This window comes from Cottoperca gobio, chromosome 10 (assembly GCF_900634415.1).
Source record: "Cottoperca gobio chromosome 10, fCotGob3.1, whole genome shotgun sequence".
Classification (NCBI taxonomy): Eukaryota; Metazoa; Chordata; class Actinopteri; order Perciformes; family Bovichtidae; genus Cottoperca; species Cottoperca gobio.
In genome coordinates this window covers 6,798,790-6,820,022 of record NC_041364.1, presented here as the reverse complement: position 1 = coordinate 6,820,022, position 21,233 = coordinate 6,798,790, and the positions used below count along the sequence as shown (strand labels likewise).

General features: G+C 38.6%; 1 protein-coding gene across 2 annotated transcripts; it reads right to left on the bottom strand.

Annotated features, from left to right (window-relative positions):
- Window positions 1-510: 510 nt before the first annotated feature.
- LOC115015164 (sodium bicarbonate transporter-like protein 11) lies at window positions 511-20,866 on the bottom strand. 2 transcript variants are annotated; one of them, XM_029442387.1, is made up of 20 exons: window positions 18,690-18,887; window positions 13,871-13,921; window positions 12,945-13,034; window positions 12,482-12,525; window positions 11,979-12,198; window positions 11,790-11,871; window positions 11,410-11,533; window positions 10,731-10,940; window positions 8,202-8,286; window positions 7,904-8,029; window positions 7,702-7,815; window positions 7,000-7,132; window positions 6,614-6,687; window positions 5,483-5,762; window positions 4,223-4,329; window positions 3,740-3,905; window positions 3,372-3,545; window positions 2,639-2,834; window positions 1,875-2,044; window positions 511-1,112 (listed from the first exon to the last, which is right to left on the bottom strand). In XM_029442387.1, the coding sequence occupies exons 1-20, from the start codon at window positions 18,724-18,726 to the stop codon at window positions 1,046-1,048; spliced, it is 2,550 nt and encodes an 849-aa protein (XP_029298247.1). In that variant the 5' UTR covers window positions 18,727-18,887; the 3' UTR covers window positions 511-1,045. The 2 variants fall into 2 exon arrangements, with proteins under 2 accessions (XP_029298247.1, XP_029298249.1); XM_029442389.1 differs by lacking the exon at window positions 18,690-18,887 and adding an exon at window positions 20,815-20,866 and having other exon boundaries at window positions 1,046-1,112.
- Window positions 20,867-21,233: the final 367 nt, after the last annotated feature.

The following is a 21,233-nucleotide window of genomic DNA, read 5'->3' as shown; positions in this document are numbered from 1 at the left end:
AATATATGCAATGCACTCAGTAAAGACACGTGTAATACATGGCTGGAAAACATTCATGATGAAGTAGTTGAGGCGCTTATGGTAGAATGATAAATTTGAGCACATCGAAGGCAGTGAAATACATTTAAAAATAGTGCATCATGTGGTAAGTTGGCTTTAAAAAGTGGCTTTACTCTCTATCTAAAGGTCTGGTTATCCCAGCTGCTTATATTGGATGATATGAAAATGCCAGAAGAAAATTCTGTTATTTACCGGTGAGTACACATCAATCATTGGCCGGATCTCAAAACCATTCTGAAGAAGAGCTTCTACTGCCATCTATTGGAGGCGTTTAGCAGTCAGAGCTGCACAGCCGTCAGTGCCCTCAGCTCAATCAGGGCTGGCATTGTGCTGATGCTGTGTTTTATGGCGCTTGAGAAGTTGCTCTCTTGTTACCTACTGTAGCAATGACTGGTGGCGCATGCTAAGTATTTTGCTTTCAGTATTGAGGAGGTTCAGTAGAGTTAGTTCCTTTTTTAAAGGGCTTTATTAGTGTAACAACAGTTTGATTTAATCCAAACATTACAATGCACAGAACACAATTTCATACAAACAAACTTTATCATGTTATGCGTCTCCTCATGAAATTAAATTGAACAACTGGAACACATATCTTCGCTTCGGTGTTGATTAAAACTGCATTAAGGTGAGGTGACGCTTCACTCTGAACGTTATATGAAATTAACACTTTTTAAATAGAACTAAAAATGTCAGCAGCTCAAGGCAGACGTGTGTGTTTGTGAACAAAAAGAAGAAACGTCTTCTTGACTATATTGTTAAATACGATGCAGAAATGTTGGATATTAAAGTGGAAGCTGGTAAAAGTGTGATCAAAGCTTCTGAGGGATGTCAACGGTCGTCCAGTCACCAAGAGAGTGCCTCGCATCCAAGATCTTGCAGTCCAAATGCATTTTTGTTTAGTTGTTAAACACAATCATTGAGATCTGAGTCTGTTTCCCTTCCAACTGGAGAAAGTGAATCCTTTCATAAGGCGTGCGCTGCTGTCCTACATGTGCTGGGCGTCCATGATATCCAGATACTTGGCGTCGATGACTCGGGGAAGCAGGCTGGTCCTGAGATAAACACAGAGAGATGCCAGGTGATGCTGTGCAGGTACACGTATTGTACGGACAAACTAAATGTATTGATCCTTTTTACAAATCCATACAGGGCTGTACCAAATTCATTAACGTTGACATTCAAATTCTAAATCAACATTTGAATGCTGCGCAGCCTCTTCTTTTTCATTTTTCATGTCTATTCATTCTGTTGAAACCTGGTATGCATGGTTGCAGATAAAGATTAGGCAACATTAATATTATTAAAATTACACTATTAGTAAAATTGGATTCTAGTGGAGGCTGCATAGGATTATTTCTGATTCATGTGATCCAAACATTTCCAATAACTCTAGAGCGTCGTTAAGTCCGAAAGTAAAAATGTATTGAAAAATGATGAGATGGAAGAATTTCCACAATGCATGACATGTTTTGAATATTCGAATCCGTATGTGTTGGCATTCAAAGCTTCATTCGAAAATCTCAATAGAATCTTTGAAAGTGTAAAAGAAACAGCCCTGTAGTCCTCGCCATGACTCGGTAAGACTTGTGTCTCCAAGCCCAAGCTGAGGCGATATCAGCTGGATATTTTCTCAGACTTTAGAAAGCTCCCTCCAGAGCCACACAACACTTTATTCTAACTGTTTTCAGAAGTGATCTGATCTTCATGCGGAGCATGTATCTTAGCCTATGTGATGTCAACTCTGTGCAGACGTTGTAGCACGGTGTTGGTTTCCACGGTGCCGCTCTGCCCCCTGTTGGCCTGGGTCGTCTTACCTGACAGGGACCAGCAGGATCATCAGAAGGGGGAAGACCATCTTCATGTAAGGCAGCGGATACATCCCAAACGCACACAGGATGATCAGCTGGATCATCTGCAGAGCTGTGAAGAAGTGGACCTTCCTCTGAGGCACACGGCGAATGTAGTGTGAGGGAGGATAGGAGGTCTAGACAAAGACACGGGAGTCAGATGTGGTCGCAATGCTTTTAAATGACATTTTGCTTAATATTTTGTTCTGCTAATATTTACAAAGATGGACTAATATCCATTACAACTGTAAAGGGAATATTTTCATTGACTGAAAAACATGTTATTATGAAATTATTGTTTTTATGAATATTGTAACAACATATCACCTTATATTATAAAACTCTCTAATTATTTCATAAACCCAACATGTCTCGCTAAAACAAGAAGCGTTTCTCGTCATAACGACGTACAGACTTGTAAAAAGAACTAACTTCATGTAGAAGAGTCTTGTTTTTAAAACGTATGGTAACGAGCAGAGTTAGTTGTTTTTTTTTCTTGCTTTCTCGTATAAACGTGAAACTGAGCAGAATTCTCTTCATCAAGGTGGCAGCAAAGTTGGCGTATAACTTTTACCTTAAACTTTATCTGCCCACTGAATATCTGGACATCAAACTTTTTCAACATCTACCGCTGGGTGCCGTTTGGAGGGAAACACCATGTGAAGTTTAATGGATAAACGTGAAAAAACAAACAGATCAACCAATCAAACCGCAGTGCCCATCCTGCTCACCTGTTCCTTTAGCAGCAGGGCCATGCGGTCCACCATCTGGTTCCCATCAAGCGAAGTGGCTGCAATGTAGAGGAAGAGGCCGTAGAGGACGGGCTTGGGGATCCACTGCAGCGGAATGGGCAGCATGAACGCAGACAAGCCGATCAGGATGTTTGCTACCAGCGAGGTCAGACGAGTCTCCTTCACACTGACGATACTGTTCGACACACAGGCAGAGAAAAGCACTTTAAATAACACTTCTTATGTGATTAGAGAACATTGACCATACATATCTTAATAATGGCATAATTCAACATGCCTTAGTTTTTACTTCAGAGGCCCTGAACAGGTGAAAGTATCCTAGTATTTATTGCAGTATACGACTCAAATGGTCAACTTCAATGTGTATATATTTCTTATTAACTGTTATTACTTTTAGTTTTACTGTATTTAGTTTTTATATTTGTATTACTGTATACAAACTTTGCACTATTACATTAAAGGACGACTAAAGGAGAAAAACAATTATATTAATAAAACAGGATTTGCACTCAAAAATAAAAATGTTTTAAACAATTACTTTTTAAATCCATCAAGCAAAAGCATCACAAAGTACGTTTTTAAATATACAGTAAGTTTACTTCACTAAATGACAAATGCACGATGTGAAGGCTTTAAGCTAGCTGCTGTTTTCAGTCTGGATGTCTTTCAAAGCATCGCTCTGGTTGTTGTGATTTCCTTAAACTTTACTCACGTGGTGTAGACGTGTCCGTTCTCCACGTGCTGTTCCACTTTGGCCAGCTGACGGGCGTGCAGGGAGGAGTGTGGGAAGGCAGCGTGCATCCATGGCAACCCCAAACAGGACATGAGGATGTTGATGAAGCCGGTCAGCACCAAGTCCCAGTGGAACGCTGTGCCTTTTAGCAACCTTGGTGCGCACACGGGTGTCAAGAGGTTTGTCAATGAAAGACTGCAGCAGTACAATACAACCTCTCTGTCCTGTAGACGGCAGAGGATACATTATCGCCTCTTTGACATTTGTACTATAAATAAGAAACGATGTGACGAAAATATGTAACGACACAATTTATGTTGCATTTCTTGTCGTGGCAATTAACTTACTTGTGTTCTGGTACATGTGTGAGGGAGATGACGATGTTCTGGTCGATGAAGATGAGCAATGCGAGGAGGAAACCCAGCCCGACGGCGCTCAGCATGTTCATTCCTGACAGCTTTTCAAACTGAGGGAAGTTGAAGATGGGTCCATCGTGGACACTGAACATAGGAACTGTTAGAAAAGAAGACATAGTATAAACATCTCAAACAGTCTTACAACATTTGCAAGGTGATAAGAAAAGGAAAACATTACATAAGAAAAGAAATGCATTGATAGTTCACTTGCTGCTTGTTCTATAAGCAACGTTCAACCCTGTGTCTACATTGATTCAGAAGCCACACTGGGTTGAAAGTTCCCTCAAAGCAGTTTTTTCCCGCCTCCAACAGAGGATTTATGAACAGTGAAAGGTGCTCTGTGCCAAGGTTGTGACTTTAAGTCTCAAGGGTACTCCTCTCTAAGTTCTTTTTATTTGAGAGATCTGTACTCACGCTGTATGTCAAGGAAAAGGTAGGAGCCAATAAAGGAACATATCACCACAGAGATAGGCAAAGCACAGTCAGACACCACCTCTCTGATTTTAGTATTCAGATACGGGCTGTGGGGGGGGAAAGAGACATATTTCAAAATGGTGCAACCGTGATGTAATACATTCTACAAGTTGTACTCCTGTGATTACAGTAGTTACTCTCTTCGCTTGAAATATAAACCATGTCAGGTATTGAAAGTTTGGGATCACATCCCAGGAGTCGGACATAGAAACACACACATTTATCCACCTCGTGTATTACATTATTACTGCTGAAGGGGGAACATCCTTGCTGGTGATTTGTAACATGATTCCTGGGATGTAAATCTTCCCTCTTTTTCACATCCTCCCAACTTCATACAATTTATGTGACGATATTTGCAGCTACTGCATGCAGACGTGGGAAATCTCAAGTACAAAAGTACATTCCATTCATGCCACGTCATATTTAAACTTATTTAAGTAAAAGTAGCAAAACAACAATGTAAAATATACTCCAGTACATGTGTAAGTGCTGCATTTAATATTAACTATTGGATTACAGGAAGATGCATTTAGTGTTGTTAAGTAACTATTACATGTAGAGGAGTGTAAGTATAAAGTAGTAGAATATAAAGGACTTTTAACTCCACTGACAGATTAAGAATTAATATTCAAAGCAATGATAACTTTTTAAAATAGGATGCATTGTTACGCATTAAACTACTCAACAGTTTATAAAGTTAGAATTAGCCCCACATGCTGCTTAAATGTTAATGCCTAAGAAATAATAACACATGCATCATAATGAGTACTTTTACTTTTGATACTTAATTCGTTTCCCGCTTTTATTTTCACTTAATTAATTGATTTTAAGTTTTAAGCAGCATCAAAAACGTATATTCGGTTTTTGTGTTTGTTTTTTTTACCTGGCTGCCCCATTGCATCATATGGAAATATCCTAACTTAGTCTGACATGTTGGTATCTTTAGAAAGATCTCCACCATACTTTAAATTTAGATTCTGTGAGTTTGTAAGGACCGGCCCTCCGACAGGTCACTTGGTGCTTATAATATTTGCGTTTCTTCTCTTGAAGAAACATTTAAATTAAGGATTTTCCCTTGTAACTTGTAATAATTTTATATTGTGGTATTGCCGGCTGCTATTCAAATGATTGTGTCACTACTTGCTGTGTATATTTGTATATGATGAAAACATTAAACGGTCCAGTAAGTGTACGTACCTCCTCTTGATGAGGTAGAGGGCGTAACCCAGCCACAAAGTCGCCAACATGAGCAGCAGGCAGAGGACGGGCCTTTCCCTCGTTGTCAACACCAGACCCTCGGGCAGGAAGATCGACACGTGCTCCTCTGCGTGTCCCATCAGTGACGCGCTCGCATTGTGATGCTCGAGCTTGAGTTCAGTCTGGTTCTTCACTTTCTCTAGAATCTCAGTAATCTGCTGAAGCACCAACGTGCTGTTTGTGGTTGCCAGTGTGGGCCCGTGGTAGAAGTGGCGAAAGACTAGCAAGTGTGAGGGAGGAGAAAAATGTGTTTCTTTTACAACCAGTTCTAATCTTTACAAGATCCTCTTCACGTATATGTTTATACAAAAGGTCATCTGTAGATCTGATTTGTACGTAAGGGTATAGCTGCCACCATGCTCTCGTTTTTACCCGATCTTTATGATAAGTTATAAGTTATGTTTAAGCAACAACTCTCATTTACATTATTTGGTTAGTTATTAAGGATCTTGAATAAAACAAGACTCAACATGAACTCTGACACATTTAACACATTTGTCAACTGTTTTGGATCACAGCAAAAAATATCAAATTCTGAGGGAAAGAATATAAAATAAAATGTACTTCATGTCTATTTCACACTGCATGTCTGCCTACATGTTGTACTACATTATTGATATAATTCCCTTTTTATTACTCTCAGAGTATATTAATAAAACAGAGTAAGTAATAACAAAGAGTGTCAGAGTATTTCCAGGCACTAAAGCAGCGCACTATATTTGAGCTTTGTTCAGTTTGATGTAGCTACTACAACAGCCCGAGGCTTGAAGAGGAAAGAAGAAAGCTCATCCATGTGTTTCCTGTCTTGTGACTCTTGTGAAAAAAGATATAAACAGAAGCTGTGTGAAACACTACATTATAGTAACATTATAAGGTTGGGGGGGCCTGTTTGATTTCATGCTTGCTTTTCCTCTAAAGACTCCATGATGGATATGTATATTTGCTGGGCTACATTACCTACAACAAACGATATGCAGGATGTTTAGACATCCCCCTGCGGCGTGGAGAGATAGCTCTGCTGCAGAAACATTCAAAACATGTTTAATGTAGTCTGACCTTGTCTTGACTTACTTTTGACGGTGCCTTTCACTGCATCCCCGACAAATGCTATGGAGATGAACAATGCAATGACTTCTTCTGTTGAGCTGGGAGATTAAAAAAAAGAAAAATTTGCAAAAGAAAATGTTTTAAAAGCAGCGTGTGATCATTCATGTTTTATCAAAATAGTGTTTTTAATACAGACACAGACACAACAGTCCGCTCAAGGTGATATGATGGCCCAGAAAGCGAGAGAGCACATTAAACAAAATGTATAATTATGTCTGAACACAGAAAGTCGTAACAGATGTGTCTTCTCTTATCACCTCACCTCGGTGCATGGCCACATGGTTAGTGCCATATATTACAAGCTTCTGCTCGTGATGTGTCACAGTAACAAATGTGGAGTGTGTATTCACCGTTTGAAGAGTTTCATGAACAGGCTGACATTGAATAAGCCTCCGAGGATGAGGAACAGGCTGTTCCATAGACCGATGCAGGCGTAGAAAGCTTTGAAGTCGAGGTCGTAGTCGTCGCAGATTCCCCGGATTACTAAACAAACATACATGCAGACATACAAATACATTTTATTGCATTATAAATAGTAACTGTCTGGTGATCTGGCTATCAACTATGGCTGTTTGAATTCCATCTCATTTGCTGGATGGGACAGAATATTTAACCCATTTGAGGTTTAACAGTATTGAACTCTGATACGAACATACTTTGGGAAAGTATCTAACAGTGCAACTTTAACATTTGTCAATTTGTCATGAGAAATCTCACTTTTATCAATAATCAATGTCAGGATTTCTATTAAAAAACACCACCAACATTGTGTTTATTGAGTCTTCCATTTGAAAAAAAGAGTTTCACACTGAATGTGTCGGCCTATCTTTGCTATGCAACTTGTTATGAGTTCATAGATACCAAATACTTTATACTCAAGCATTATGAGACTATATTAAGTCCGTTTTTTCCTAAAAATATAATGAATTATATAGAAAAAACATAAAGTCTGAATATAGTATGAGAAGAAAACCTCACTTTTCAATATCCAACAAAATGAAAAATGTCAGTTGCGTGCACAAACGGGTTAAACAGTAAGACATAATACACACCGCTTATGAAGATGGCCAGTGGTGCAGTGGTCAGTGGAATGACGAGTGGCGAGCCAGCAAACAAAGAATAGATCACTCCTCCAATGCTTTGGCCCACAATGGTCTTCTGGACATCTAAAATAACAAAAACGTCAGTTATTTTCTCTGCTTCGGATTAAAAAGTGAATAATATTATAAGATGTTATAAGACAGGAGTCCATACCTATCTCTCCCCTTGTGCTTTCATCATTCAATGAGCCAAAGGCAATAGCAGGCAGCAGAATGGCAATGTAGAGGAAAATAGCGGTGGTGGTGTACTTCAGCAGGCAGCGGTCCTTCCCAGTTATACCTTGATGGATTATTTAAAGTGTTATAAAAGATATAACAGACAAAGCAGCCAAAACGTGGAGTTATCTTCAAAGATTTTTAAAGAAGGCTTTTCATGATCTTGTAGCTGACGCAATTAAATTGAATAGATTTGTTCATACTTGGGAAGCAGTATTACAAGAAAGTATTAATACCGTCTGTGAAGTCTGAGGGGTAGAGGGGGAGTCTGCGACGGAGGTCATCAAAGACACCTTTACCGGCTTTAAAGAAATCTTTGCACTGTGAAGAAAAAGACAGAATTGAGTTATTTAGACGGGACACGTGAGTCGGTGTGGATAACGTATTAAGGCAGGAGACAATACTCAGTCACATGCTGTAACTCTAGTGCTGACCTCTATATCAGGGGGATTCAACTACATTTCTAAGAGGTCCAGTTAGAGAAGATTGACTGTCAAATCTAATAAAGAAAGTACAATTTAAAACATTTAGACAATATTTATTGTCAATTAACATTGAATATATATTGAAACAGATATATATAATACTGTAGATATGTATAATGTTCTTCTTCATTTAAAAATAAAATTGAGAAAATAAATAAAATTGCCTTTGAAAAATTGTGCATCTTAAAATAAAGTGCTTAATCTTAGAAAAATAAAATAAAGTGTAGCAGCAGCTTGAGTTTCCCTTTTTCTTTAACTGTTTCACATCTTGATTTAACTCTCAATGTTAGAATAAATCACTCAACACAATTGAACAGTTTAACCCAGACTACCACATCGTGGGTTAAACTGTTCTCTGTGGCTGATGATGCTGACAGGTGGCCTATTTGCTTTATTTTTATTTGGGCTCTGAGTGCTTATTTTCTGTGCCCTCAGTTCAGACTTGAGTGGATATGTTTGGTCAAAAACGTTGTGCTTTGTCTCATAGTGGCGTTTCACATCACTGTTAATGAGCACCACGGTCTCTGAGCATATGAGACACTGGGTTTGTGCTCCAGTGGGAAGGATGAACATGAATGAGTCCATTCTGAGTTGAAAGCTCTGTTGACTTCTCTCTTGGAGAGCGCCATGAGTAGTTATTGTTCTCTCTCTGTCTGCCGCTCACTCGTCTGTGTTTCTCTCCCTTTCTCCGTCTTCTCTCCCTGTGTCGCTAACTCCTCTTTCCGTCTGTCACTCGCCTCTCGCCTCTCATCTGTCTGTATTATTCAGAGTCGCAATGTTTGCCGGTTGGACTGCACAGATTTGATTGGCTGTGTAGCATCACGTGGGATCCAATAACTCGCATGTGACTTTTTTTTGTCCAGATTTTCATAGAAAAGAATTATGAAAGTTATCACGACAGCAATCATTGTATCCTTAGGTGCACAATCAAGATGTAAACAGTATAAATACACCATGTGATCCAACAGGAATGTCAGCGGTGAAAAGTACTGTACCTAAGTACAGATTATAGGTACTTGTACTTTGAGTATTTTCTTTTCATGCCACTTTTAAATGTTAAATGTTGCACTTTTTACTGCACTACATTTATCTGACAGCTATAGTTACTTTTCAAACATAAAAATATATACATACATATAAAATATTAGTCGATTAACTAAATGAATCAATTCAGAGAAATTGTATTAGAAACTCATTTATTTGTTTAATTAATTTGAGAAAACTCATTTAATGGATCCAGCTTCACAAATTCGACGATTTTCCTTTGAATTATTTTTAATATATAGTATATAGTATAGTATATAGTAATTTTACTTGTAATACTTACTTAGATTATACTTAAATACTAGAAAAAGGATCTAAAATGTTCCTCCATCATATTTTGCTGCATGGAGACCCTCTGACTGTGACTTATGTGAGGGAGAGAAGATAGTCAAATATTTAATTAACAGAAGATTAATTGGAAATACCTTCATTTTCAGTTCATAAATAATGAGTCTTTTTAAAGAGCAAAGAAAATAAGGACGTTTTAGAGACACTTGTGAAGGAGCGTAGCTGACATCCAGTATACAATCGAACGTACTGACACATCTTTACATCATCGCTTGTTTTTGTATTACGCAACTTTGGAATTTCAAACCTACATTTAAATTCAGTTTTAAAACCCTTCAGGACATCAGGACGGACGGGCCACAACCTGTTGTTAACGTTGCTCTTTTACAACCCAAATACATGCTTTCTCTCTAGGCAGTATTTGGGTGTTCCCACTTCTCCGCCCTCCTGCTGGGCCGCCACATTTCCTCTTAATTTAAACACTGGACATAATGAAGTACTTCATCATCACATGGAGCTGCACACATTCTGCTGCCTGAGCCATGGTCGGCTTGGCAGCTTTTTCAGTGTGTTGGCCAGCTGCTTCTCGTTCCTCGGGCCTGGCTGATAGGGTGTGGAAACAGGATAATCAGATAATCTGACTCAACTACTTCACTTTACTGCCTCACATCTTTATATGCCTAGGTGGAGTGGGAAAACACGAGGGTGGGTCCCACATGTGGAGATACCTAGCAGTCGGTGGACAATATAAATGTTGGTTTTACAAGTTACAACTTGTAGTCATGTAGAGTTATGTTCCTGATTGTTGTATATTAGTGTTTAAGCATTTTTGCTTTTTGTTCTTTAGTTAAAGAACATCCTTTACCTTGTTAGTAAGACGGCCATTACAGCACAGAGCCAATATGTCATAGTTCTGTTTTACATCTCCTGTTTGCTCTTGTTTCACACCTGAAGTGGTTTCCCTCTACGCGGATCTGAGTCCTGCACATCCTCTACGACCAGCTTCTCGGTGACTATGGAGAGCTGCTGTCGCTGGTAGACCAGCTCCTGTTTGAATTCCTCCTGCGTCTTGGCCTCCAGAAGCTTCTGTCTGAAGGAAATGTCGGAGAACATGGTGGAAAACGTTCTACTGAGTTCGATGGCCGTCTTGGTGCTTTTCTGAAAAGGATGATGAAAGAGTTACTAGAGATTCTTTAAATGTGACTCTTAATGTCAACACAGCTTCACAATCAGACAAGAATGAGGATAAAGAGGACATATAAGAGTCAGCAGACGGATCCAAACCTCAAACCAAAACTATGTTTCTATGAAATAACCTGATTATGGAGGTAAACAATTCATATTTTATTATTGATTAATATGCCTATTCTTTTCTCAATTAATCATTTGAATAATTAAAAGTAATTAGTTTCCCAGACCCTAAATGGACATCTTGATAAACAGTCCAAAACCCAAAGATCAGTTTACTATCATTGAAGGAAAACCAGCAAATGTACACATACAAGAGGAATTTACTACAATTCTTCCTCAAAACAAAATCACTGAAACGACTATTAGATCGTCGGAATAGTTCCTGTAAGACGCCCGATTGCTAAAAAAAATAGAAGAACTGAGAAGTGGCCCTTACCGTCCGAGGGGGGGCCAGGATGAGGATGACATAGCGGGCCTCGCAGCAGTTGACTCCCCAGTTCTGTGGCCTCTCCAGACGGGCGATGCAGACATGACGTCGATGCAGGCTCTTCACATTGGAGCTGAATCGATTTGAAGAAATCATTTATTTTTGGATCAGTGGTGTATAAATGACTGTGCAGCATTCTGTATTGGCAGGTGTGCATTAGAGCCCCCACACTATCAAAGCCAAAAGAAAATTGCTTTGCCAAGGAAAATATTTTTGTTGTTGTGTTCGAATGAACTCAACTATCCATTACGTTCACCTGCTGAACTGAGGCTGGAAGAATTAGTCAACATTGTACCCTTTCACACAGATAATATTGTACATGAACTCACAGAACACAAAGCCAGGACTGCTGGTAATGAATGCCAGTGGAAGTAGACGTCACTCCCTGAATGGTCTCTGACAGAAGGTGCACTGTGGGAGCAGAAAACATTTTCATTGAAGAGAAAAAAAGTTGATATTTCAATCATTGTTTGAAGCAAATACTTCAACTCAACGTGCTCTTGGTATCTTTTGCTCACCATTAAAATCCTTCCCTGCTGCGTCCGTGAACAGCGAGTTCATGACCTCGTCCACGTCACAGCTCCCGTCGCCTTCCTCCACCAAATGACTTAACATCCGCCTCAGGACTTCGTCCAGAGTGGCAGCTTTCTCGTCTAAAAGGATGCTTGCTTGCGCCAGGAAGCTGTCCAGGTCTCTGTGGGCACGCACTTCCTCCTGGAAGTTCATGGGCTTCACATACTAGCGTGAGCCAAGAACAAAGGAAATTAGATTCATGTCGTAGTACGAGAAGGTGAAAGGTTTCTTTTCTGATTTTGTAGACTGCGTATCACCCAACAGCGAGTAAATCCACACATTTCCTCCCAGCTCACTGCTTTCCGATTAAGCTCAGTTCTCATTTAGTTTAAAACATCAAGTGCTTTAAAGATTTTGTTTTGCTTTAAAGATGGTACAGTTGGAAAATCTGGGCTGTAGAAATCATAAAATGTTGCTTTTCTGCAGTAATGATTGTGGAAAATCTTACTTTTCTTGTTGTGTTTAAAAGCCCGAAGCCAGGACATTCAGGATCTGCAAACAAAAAAAAGCCACATACAGAATGTATAATTGTACACACTGTCTCCGCCTCCAGCGCCTTATCTTTGCTCCGATCCCCACTGCAAATGGTTCTTTCATATTTCTAAAGTTATTCTTGGAAACAACTAAAACATCGAGCTGCCTGTTCATGTCTCAGTTATCATGACTCTGGGAATCAAAGCTGGCACACATGACTTCCTAAACGCAGAGGCTGCGAGTTATTCTCAGATAATGACAGTCACAAGAGGTCAGCGGTGCGATGATTTGATTCATCTCTATTGGTAACTGATGGATGCATTTGTTCTTCCTAATGTATTTTCCTAGAACAAATCACACCACTGACTAAACATGTTATAGAGAACTTATTCAAACACACACACACACACCACACACACACACACACACACACACACCTGAAACACTGATCTGGCTGTCATAGATGTCATCTTTGTGAGTGGCGTGTGAATCTTCCCCACAATCCTTCTGTTCCCCATCGTGCAGCTCTGTGGATCAAACACAAGTGGTCACAGTCGATAACCAAGTCTACATAAATGACTGTCATTTCTACTGAGCCAGAGTTTCTGTGTCAGAATGATAGTTTCTTTTTTGCTGCAGTACTTTGTTCATATGAATAATAGTAAAGGCTATTATTTTATAGCCGAACCTAACAGTTAGATAATACTGTTCTTTGCATCAAGGTTAAGATTCAATGCAGGCCACATTAACAGTGTCTCCAGTAAGGGACAATTTATTTTTCCCTCCCACCACTCTGCCATCTGTTGACAACAGCACACAGCAAGATGGAGAGAGAGTCAATAAAAAACATTCCCCTTAAACCAGACATGCAGCAATATAACAAAAGCAGCCCCTCGTAAATTCCTTAATTGTATAGAAGATAAATATGGCATCTCGATCGTCAGTTTTTATGAGGGGAGAAAGAAACAGCAACAGAATTAGAGAATTAACCTTAACCCTTTACGAGCAAAGCTTTGAGCTATGATAATTCCCGCTCCCCATCATCGACTCAGAGATCATCTGCCTCGTTATTTATCCATTAATTAACCTCTCAGCGAAGGGACTGGCTGTGCTCACCAGCATGTGAAATGGGTCATCAGTGAGCAGCGAGAAATATTGGCATTAGCATAAATATTGCTGTTGCAATAAATTTAAATGTGAAAATCTACAGTATTCTCCCTCATATCCTGGGGGGGGAAAAAACCCTGAATTATGTTCTCTGTGCTTGCAAAGTAGAGCATATCATGTACATAAAAGAACAGGATCCATGCTGAGAAAAAAGCAATTAAAGTAAATAAGAAAATGTAATACTGCAGCTACGCACCCATCTCTTGGAAAACATATCCATTCTTGGACCTCCCAGTGGATGGAGCCTCTGTAGGATAAAAGACAAATATGTTATTTACATAACTTCATGCTCCATTCGTATTATAGTGTATAGTTATAGTGCTTTATATTAAAATGTTTCATTACTGTTTATTAACTTGAAATCTTCAACCACAATATGGAAAGGATACATTATGAAATCTAAAAATGTTGATATATTATCACCTTGTATTAACAAACACTTGCTTATTTACACGTCGAGCAGATTTGGTGCAACAATATCATTCGTAAAATAATATAAGTCTAATATTCACTGTCTTTTAGCTTTTGTCTTTATTCCCCACCATCTCCTGAGGGAAATATCTGTCTTTTTAACTGCTAAATGCTCCACTATGTTCACCAGCTAGTCAGCTGTAAGGTGCAGAGCTGGTGGCGTACAATGAGTTTATCAGAGCTTTTCAGCCAAAACAGCTGTCTGTTGCAAACAAGGTTGGTGAGAACGAACCAAAACAATAAAGTTGTGGGCCAAAACAATGAGCTGAAAGGTGCTAAAAGCTCCAGAGAGCTGAGAAAAACTCCAGTCACTACAAGCAATCCCTTATTTCTGACAGTGTGACCCTGTTGTGTCTGAAGTGTGCAACAGTAGCATATACATCAAGTCACAAACACTGTCTGCGTTCGCCAGCAGGCATCAACCCTTTCAGCTGCTCCCCTTGTACACTGACAGATTCTGTAGACAGAAATTTAAATAATGAATTATCGTTGCCAGTGTGACGCCTAGTCGATCAGACCTGGAAGACCTTTAAAGTAGAGTGGCATATTATATGGTGTAACGGTATGGAGATACAAAGTAGATGTCAGTTAAGGTTTTAAAGAGGACGGTGAAAAACGACACATGCTGAGGAACTGAAAAGAGACCCCTTCGCTCTCAGTTACAACAAAAATCTGACACCAGCTGTGTTTAATGTTTGTATAGGCGATCATGTATCTGTGAGACGCTGCTGTAGCTGCACAGATGAGCTTTTCCTTGCCTGAGGCAGAGATTGTCTCCAGGGGGCTCCAAAGCAAGGCTATATCTCAAAGCAGATTAGACAGAACATTCCCAGGCCTCCTCCACTTCACAGGAGTCTGCACAGACAACAGGGTGCCTCACAGCTTATGAAACGAGCTGTTTGTACCAGAGGATGTGTAGAGGGCGGAGGATTTAGTCTGCCTGATTGAGGCCTTTACGGCGTTGTCTCGTAAAGATAAAGGTCAAGTTTATTGAAAATACTTTTCACTGTATTTTATCAGCATGATCAACAGCAGACACTGACTACCACTGACTTGTAAAGACACACACTTTTCTCATCAGCTCCATCAGTGAAGTTGGCGTGAAGACATTAAATGTGTACTTCGATGTGCTGGAAAATTCAATCATTGTTCAATCATTACAGACTACAATAAAAGTTTATTAAAGTAGATATGTTGCAGTCTTTCTGCAGGGCTGTGGGTCATTTGGTATTTAAAAAACAGAGGAAAAGTAAAATAAACAAACACATGTGCAGGTGAGGTAGAAACCCACAATAGGCTTATCTAAAAACCTCATATACTGTATGTATATAAATATATATAAATATATATATAATATATATACATATAATATATATAAATATATATATATATATATATATAAATATATATATAATATATAATATATAATATATATAAATATATATAAATATATATATATAAATATATATATATATATAATATATATATAAATATATATATATATATATATATATATATATAAAATAAATATATATATAAATATATATATATATAAAATAAATATATATATAAATATATATATATATATAAATATATATATATATAAATATATATATATATAAAATAAATATATATATATATATATATATATATTCCATAAATAAGAACTATGCAAAAATATAATCTCAATCAACATGCATAGTTTGTACATGCTTAATGACTTTGTAAATTACCTGCTAATGGGGGGGGGGGGGGGGGGGGCTTGGTCATGGATAATCACATGTACTTATTTTATAAGTTAGGCTGCTACAGATCTAAATCTACAGATACAAATCTTTTTGGTTATGATGACTCATGCCTGTTCCTGTACACTAAATGTGCACATTACATCAACAGTGACAGAAGTTAAACAAGTTAAACAAGTTAAACGTCTACTGAGCCTGTTTGTGAACTATGGCAAGACATTTTCCAATTTATAATCCTGTGAGTTTGCATTAATTTATATCTGTTGGTATATGCCAAATATTAAGAAATCATTTAAACCTCCTGAGCAGTGGTCATCCAGCGGTCGGAGGGTCGGAGGTCGATCCCCAGCCCCTGCAGTCAGCATGTCGAAGCGTCCATGGGCAAGATACTGAACCCCAAATTGCTCCCGATGGCCAGCGGGTGTGTGAGTGTGTGTGAATGTTTATCCCTACTGATGAGCTGAAGTGCACCTTGCATGGTGGCCTCTGACTCTGTATGAATGTGTGTGAATGGGTGAATGCATGTGTTGTAAAGCGCTTTGAGTGATCACAAAGATTGGAAAAAGCGTTTTATAAATGCAATCCATTTACCAAAAGTATTTTTATACAAAAATCCTTTTATTTTCTCTTCCTGCAACACATTAAAATGTATTCTCATCAACATGATTTGGGGTGACTAGCTAACCTGTCCCATCTCATTAAACAGCTCTTCTCGGGCTGTAATAGCAAGCAAAGCTACATAATGCGTCGGAGGTCTGTGTTCTCAGGATCTCAGTTGGCAAAAAAGTCACGGTTCTGCTTTAATTTAGTCACTTCTCCCTCCTCCTCTTGATCTACCGAAGCAGATGAGGGATGTGTTGTTGGAGGTAAACAGTATTGCTCCATTCAATGTGTCCGTTCTTCTCTCTAAACTCCAAACCACAGCTCTGTTAATGCCTGTGATTTGTCTGTAATTCCTCTATTTCAGTGGACAAACAAGGCAGACTTAAAGCCTCAGGCATCTTTTATTAATCCCTGCCACGCTGCTATCTGTGGGCAGAGGATGTCCTTGAGCAATGAAAAACAGAAGAATCCTTGTTGGGTCTCTGGGAACAAAAAACCTCCAAAGCTGACAACTCTGAGCTGAACCTTACAAGGTCAAGTCATCGAGACAGAAGGGACACGGTCTTCGTAAGTCCACCGGGTCCTTGAAGCTTTAAATTCCAAAATATGAAGGTTTGCTTGTCATTTTTTTTGCTTTGTAGTAAAACAGACTATTTGGTGCTGTATGTTATAAAAGATGTAAAACTCTTCTGCTGAAGCCAACATTATCAGCACTGACGGCTGCTGCACAGTGAACAATGTGTATTCTGTAGGTCACAGTGTACACATTCATATATTGAAATAAAGCAAATAACAGGAAGGAGGAACTACAGCTCATTCCACTTCAACACCTCAAAGGCCGACGATGAGGACTCCCTGATGTTTGGTTATCCAGCACGGTGCATTTGACCGGCGGACCAACAGTAATCATAGTCACACAAGTTCTTCAGTAGCCAAAGAACACAGCTGAAGGAACAAAGTGTGACATGTGGCACGAATCCTCTGGGAGACTGAAGTGTTTTAAATATCCAACTCTTGTTAATAACATTCAGTTTTTGGTGGAAGACATAAAAACCTGCATAACGGTTGTCAGCCTGAAGATAATTGTAGCAAAGGATGTAGATGTTGGAGGTTGGAAATTTCAATTGTATCATATTATCTTCAACTTCAACCGGAGAATGTCTTAAATAAAACCAGATTAGAATATTAGACATTTTTCTGCTGGATAATCTTCTTAATCCTTGACCTGAGAAAACCTGTTTAACCCGTTAATGGCACTGAACTGAACTTTATACTTGTTGAAGTGCTGCAACTTCTTTTCATTATTAACTCATCTGCCAATTCTCAATTAATTGATAAATAGTGTGGTCTTTAAATGTCATAAAATAATGAAAAGTTCCTAACATGGTAGCATCTTCATCCAAAAACCCATATTCCATTTGTTATCACACAACACAAAGAAAAGCAGCAAAACCTAACTTTAGTGAAGCTGGAGCCATTAATGTTCGCTAGGTTTTTAAGATTATTAAGCGACTATTATAATAGTTTCAGAGTTAGTGTGTTGTATTCTCCAAGTGGCATGATAAAAGAAGTGATATGTAGCCATGTCGTGGGATATACGACACTGTAGCTGCATAAAGACTTTCACATTTAATATAACGACAGAACATTTAACCAAATAAGTATCTTAAATTCAATTCTTCTACTTCTCTGTAACATCTCCCTTCACCGGTGTGGTACTATACGAGTACTCTGCTCTATTGTAACAAACCTTCCATGACAGATAAGTGTGCCGTTTATTGCCAAATTGCAAATATTAAGCCATATCCTTTTGACTTTCTGGCTCTGCTGGCAATAAAAGTGTCGTGCTCATATTCTGTGGTTTTAATAACAAGAATATAAAGACATAAAAAAGGAAATATCACCCACAGAAGCAGGCAATAGAAGATAATAGAAGTGTTATTGTAAATGATTGTACATCTAAAGATGAAAGCCTGCACTATAGATACTTTTAACATTGTTTTCTAGATGCTATCAGCACACACACACACACACACACACACACACACACACACACACACACAGACACACACACACACACACACACACACACACACACACACACAGTAGAGAGGGTTTCTCCACGTGTTTAGCACAGTTGGCTCAGGTTGCATCATGAAAGACCTTCTCACAACCCTCCACCCTTGTGAAACTTACCAGATGGCACAAAATGGAGGACCTGCTTGGCTTCCATGTTCTCCAGATTTTCCTTTGCTTTTTAAAGGTCAACCCATCATCCTTCTCTCGGCCCTCAAAACACTCTGCACTCACCGGTGAGCTCCTCTCAATATCTTTCATACACACACCCATACACACACACACACACACATACACACACATACAGGCTGAGGTGAAACTGCCCCTCCTCCAGCAGCACATGGGTTTGAGTGAGGAAGTGAGAGGGCAGGAAGAGAGCAGAGATGGTGAGAGGCGTGTTTCTTTTCTGCTGGGTCCTTGTGCCTATGCACTAAAACTTAGGTATTTGAAATATGGTTTTGGTATCAATGATCTATGGCTAGTATTCACCTGGTTGTACTTAATACTTTTATATAAGAAAGTTCAACATGCAGCTACATTTGTTTGACTGCTTTATTTCCGTGTGTATTTTAAGCGTCCTTTGAAACAGGATATGTTTATGTCCTCTTTATGGCATGTGACTGACTCATATATAGCTGGGGTGGAATAGAAAGCGTCTGTATTGATTCAGCTTGAAATTAGTTAAATCATTTAGAAATTATTTTCCATGTTTGATGTTTAGATTAGATCCTATGAGGGCGGGTTGGATACAAATTTGTGTCCGTTTGATTCAGATCTGAGCGGGAAGGAGATCCATTTAAAGGGTTAAAAGGAGAGAAAAGGAGAAAACATAGTTGTATAATTGTGTGTCGTTTGTTTTTAACTCTCTTTAAATAACTTTATGTTGAAAAAGCAAACTTAATATCTTAATCTTACTCATGTTGATATTGCTTAAAATATCCATGTGTAGAGATTGTTCACATATTGATGTTAACCACACAAACGTTACATTAACCAATGGGAACGAAGTTATAGTGTTAACTGATACTTGCATGAACAATAGACAGCTAAACTTTAAAGGTACTCAGTACTTACATTGTACTTTGTACAACATACATTGTTTACATCCAGTTTTCTTCTTGTCTATACTTGCACATCGCTGCACAATACTGCCACCTATTGTTAGTCAGCGGAACTGCATGAAACCACCTCCAAGACTGCGTTATGTGTGCACACTCTTAAAAACATTGCTCCATTTCGCTACTAGTGGTCAAAAACGCTACAGGGTACCTTTAACTACAAATATCACTTCAATCATTCTTAAGGAACACGCTGAGGAGGCAAAGGATAGACTATCATGAAGTAGTTGAAGCCAGATGCAATACCAGACACAAACAGACCTGGTGAAAGTAGTAAAAATAAATAATAAAGATCTTGTTTCAAGGCTCATGACACTCGAGCTGTTACACTATAAACTCACTGCCGGAACTGCTGCTCAGGAAAATTGGAAAATAAATAAAATGACTACGCTGGTGATCATGGTCCTCACAGAAGAAGAGAAAAATAACTTGTGTCATTTCTTCACACAACATTTGGTACTAAAGCAATATATACAAAATAAGAAATTGATTCAATGATTAGATCAGTTAAGCAGGTTTAAAGATATATATGAAAAAATATCCTTATCATAATATGTAGCAGTCTGTGTCTTATCATTATCTCTAATTCTTCATTCAGAGTTACTCAGGAACTATTTAGCTATTCGTTATCTAGCTGTTACTTCCTGATTTGTTCATTCAAATATACGTAAGTTATATGAAATATTTTTTGACCAGACACCATAATGTACCGTAAGAATACAATATATACTTTACAGCCTGAAACCAGAGTTATATATATATATATATATATATATATATATATATATATAAAATATATATATATTTATAAAACGGACATGTCAAATCAAGCAATCTGATTGGTTCTTAGCCGTGATATAATGCGCGTATATCACGGGTAGAATTGTAGTTACTTTTCACAACAAGTCAGTATCCCTCCGCGTCTGAGAAAAAGCTACACCGTTACAGCTGTTAAATTACGTCCGTTAGGTTCTTCAAGGTCACACAGTCTTAGAATATGCTTCCGAAAAAAAGAAAGAAACGAGATTCCAATTGATTAAGTACAATTACACACCTAGTACAACCTTACAGACTTGGTACACTTTTCTAAACAAGTCACCACGCAATACAAGTGTTGATTTACATACCGTCTTGCTTCAATCAGCTGTATGTGTATTCGCTCAGAACAAAGTCGCTGTTTCGCGGGCTTCCGGTAGGACCGTAAGTGAAGTTACCGTAATAAATCAATATATGCTGTAAAGCGCAGAGTCTCAGTTTTCAGAAACCGTTGAAATCTCTTCGATTGCGCAAACTATGACATAATTACGGTAATCCAAAATTTTGCTTGCAATCGCCGACACATTCGGTGTTAAAGGGAGACAAATTTACAAAGCTTTACTCTGGAGGAGTGGATTGATCAGTGCCTATCTGCAGAGAAACAAGCCCCTAAAAGAAAAGCCCCTACGTGAAGAGCAGGTAGACCAAATAATCGATCAACGTTGTCTATGTTCGCTAGCTGTTAGTGTTGTTGCATAGCAACCACCTCGCACTATGTTTTGTGCAGAAG

Bases quoted from the DNA above. Each gene is read 5' to 3' on its own strand.
- LOC115015164 (XM_029442387.1), bottom strand. From the start codon at position 18,726: ATGGAAGCCAAGCAGGTCCTCCATTTTGTGCCATCTG. The intron at 13,035-13,870 runs GTGCGTAGCTGC...TTTGATCCACAG, and splicing joins ATATGTTTTCCAAGAGATGG to AGCTGCACGATGGGGAACAG. The intron at 5,763-6,613 runs GTAAGTCAAGAC...CACACTTGCTAG, and splicing joins AGTGAAAGGCACCGTCAAAA to TCTTTCGCCACTTCTACCAC.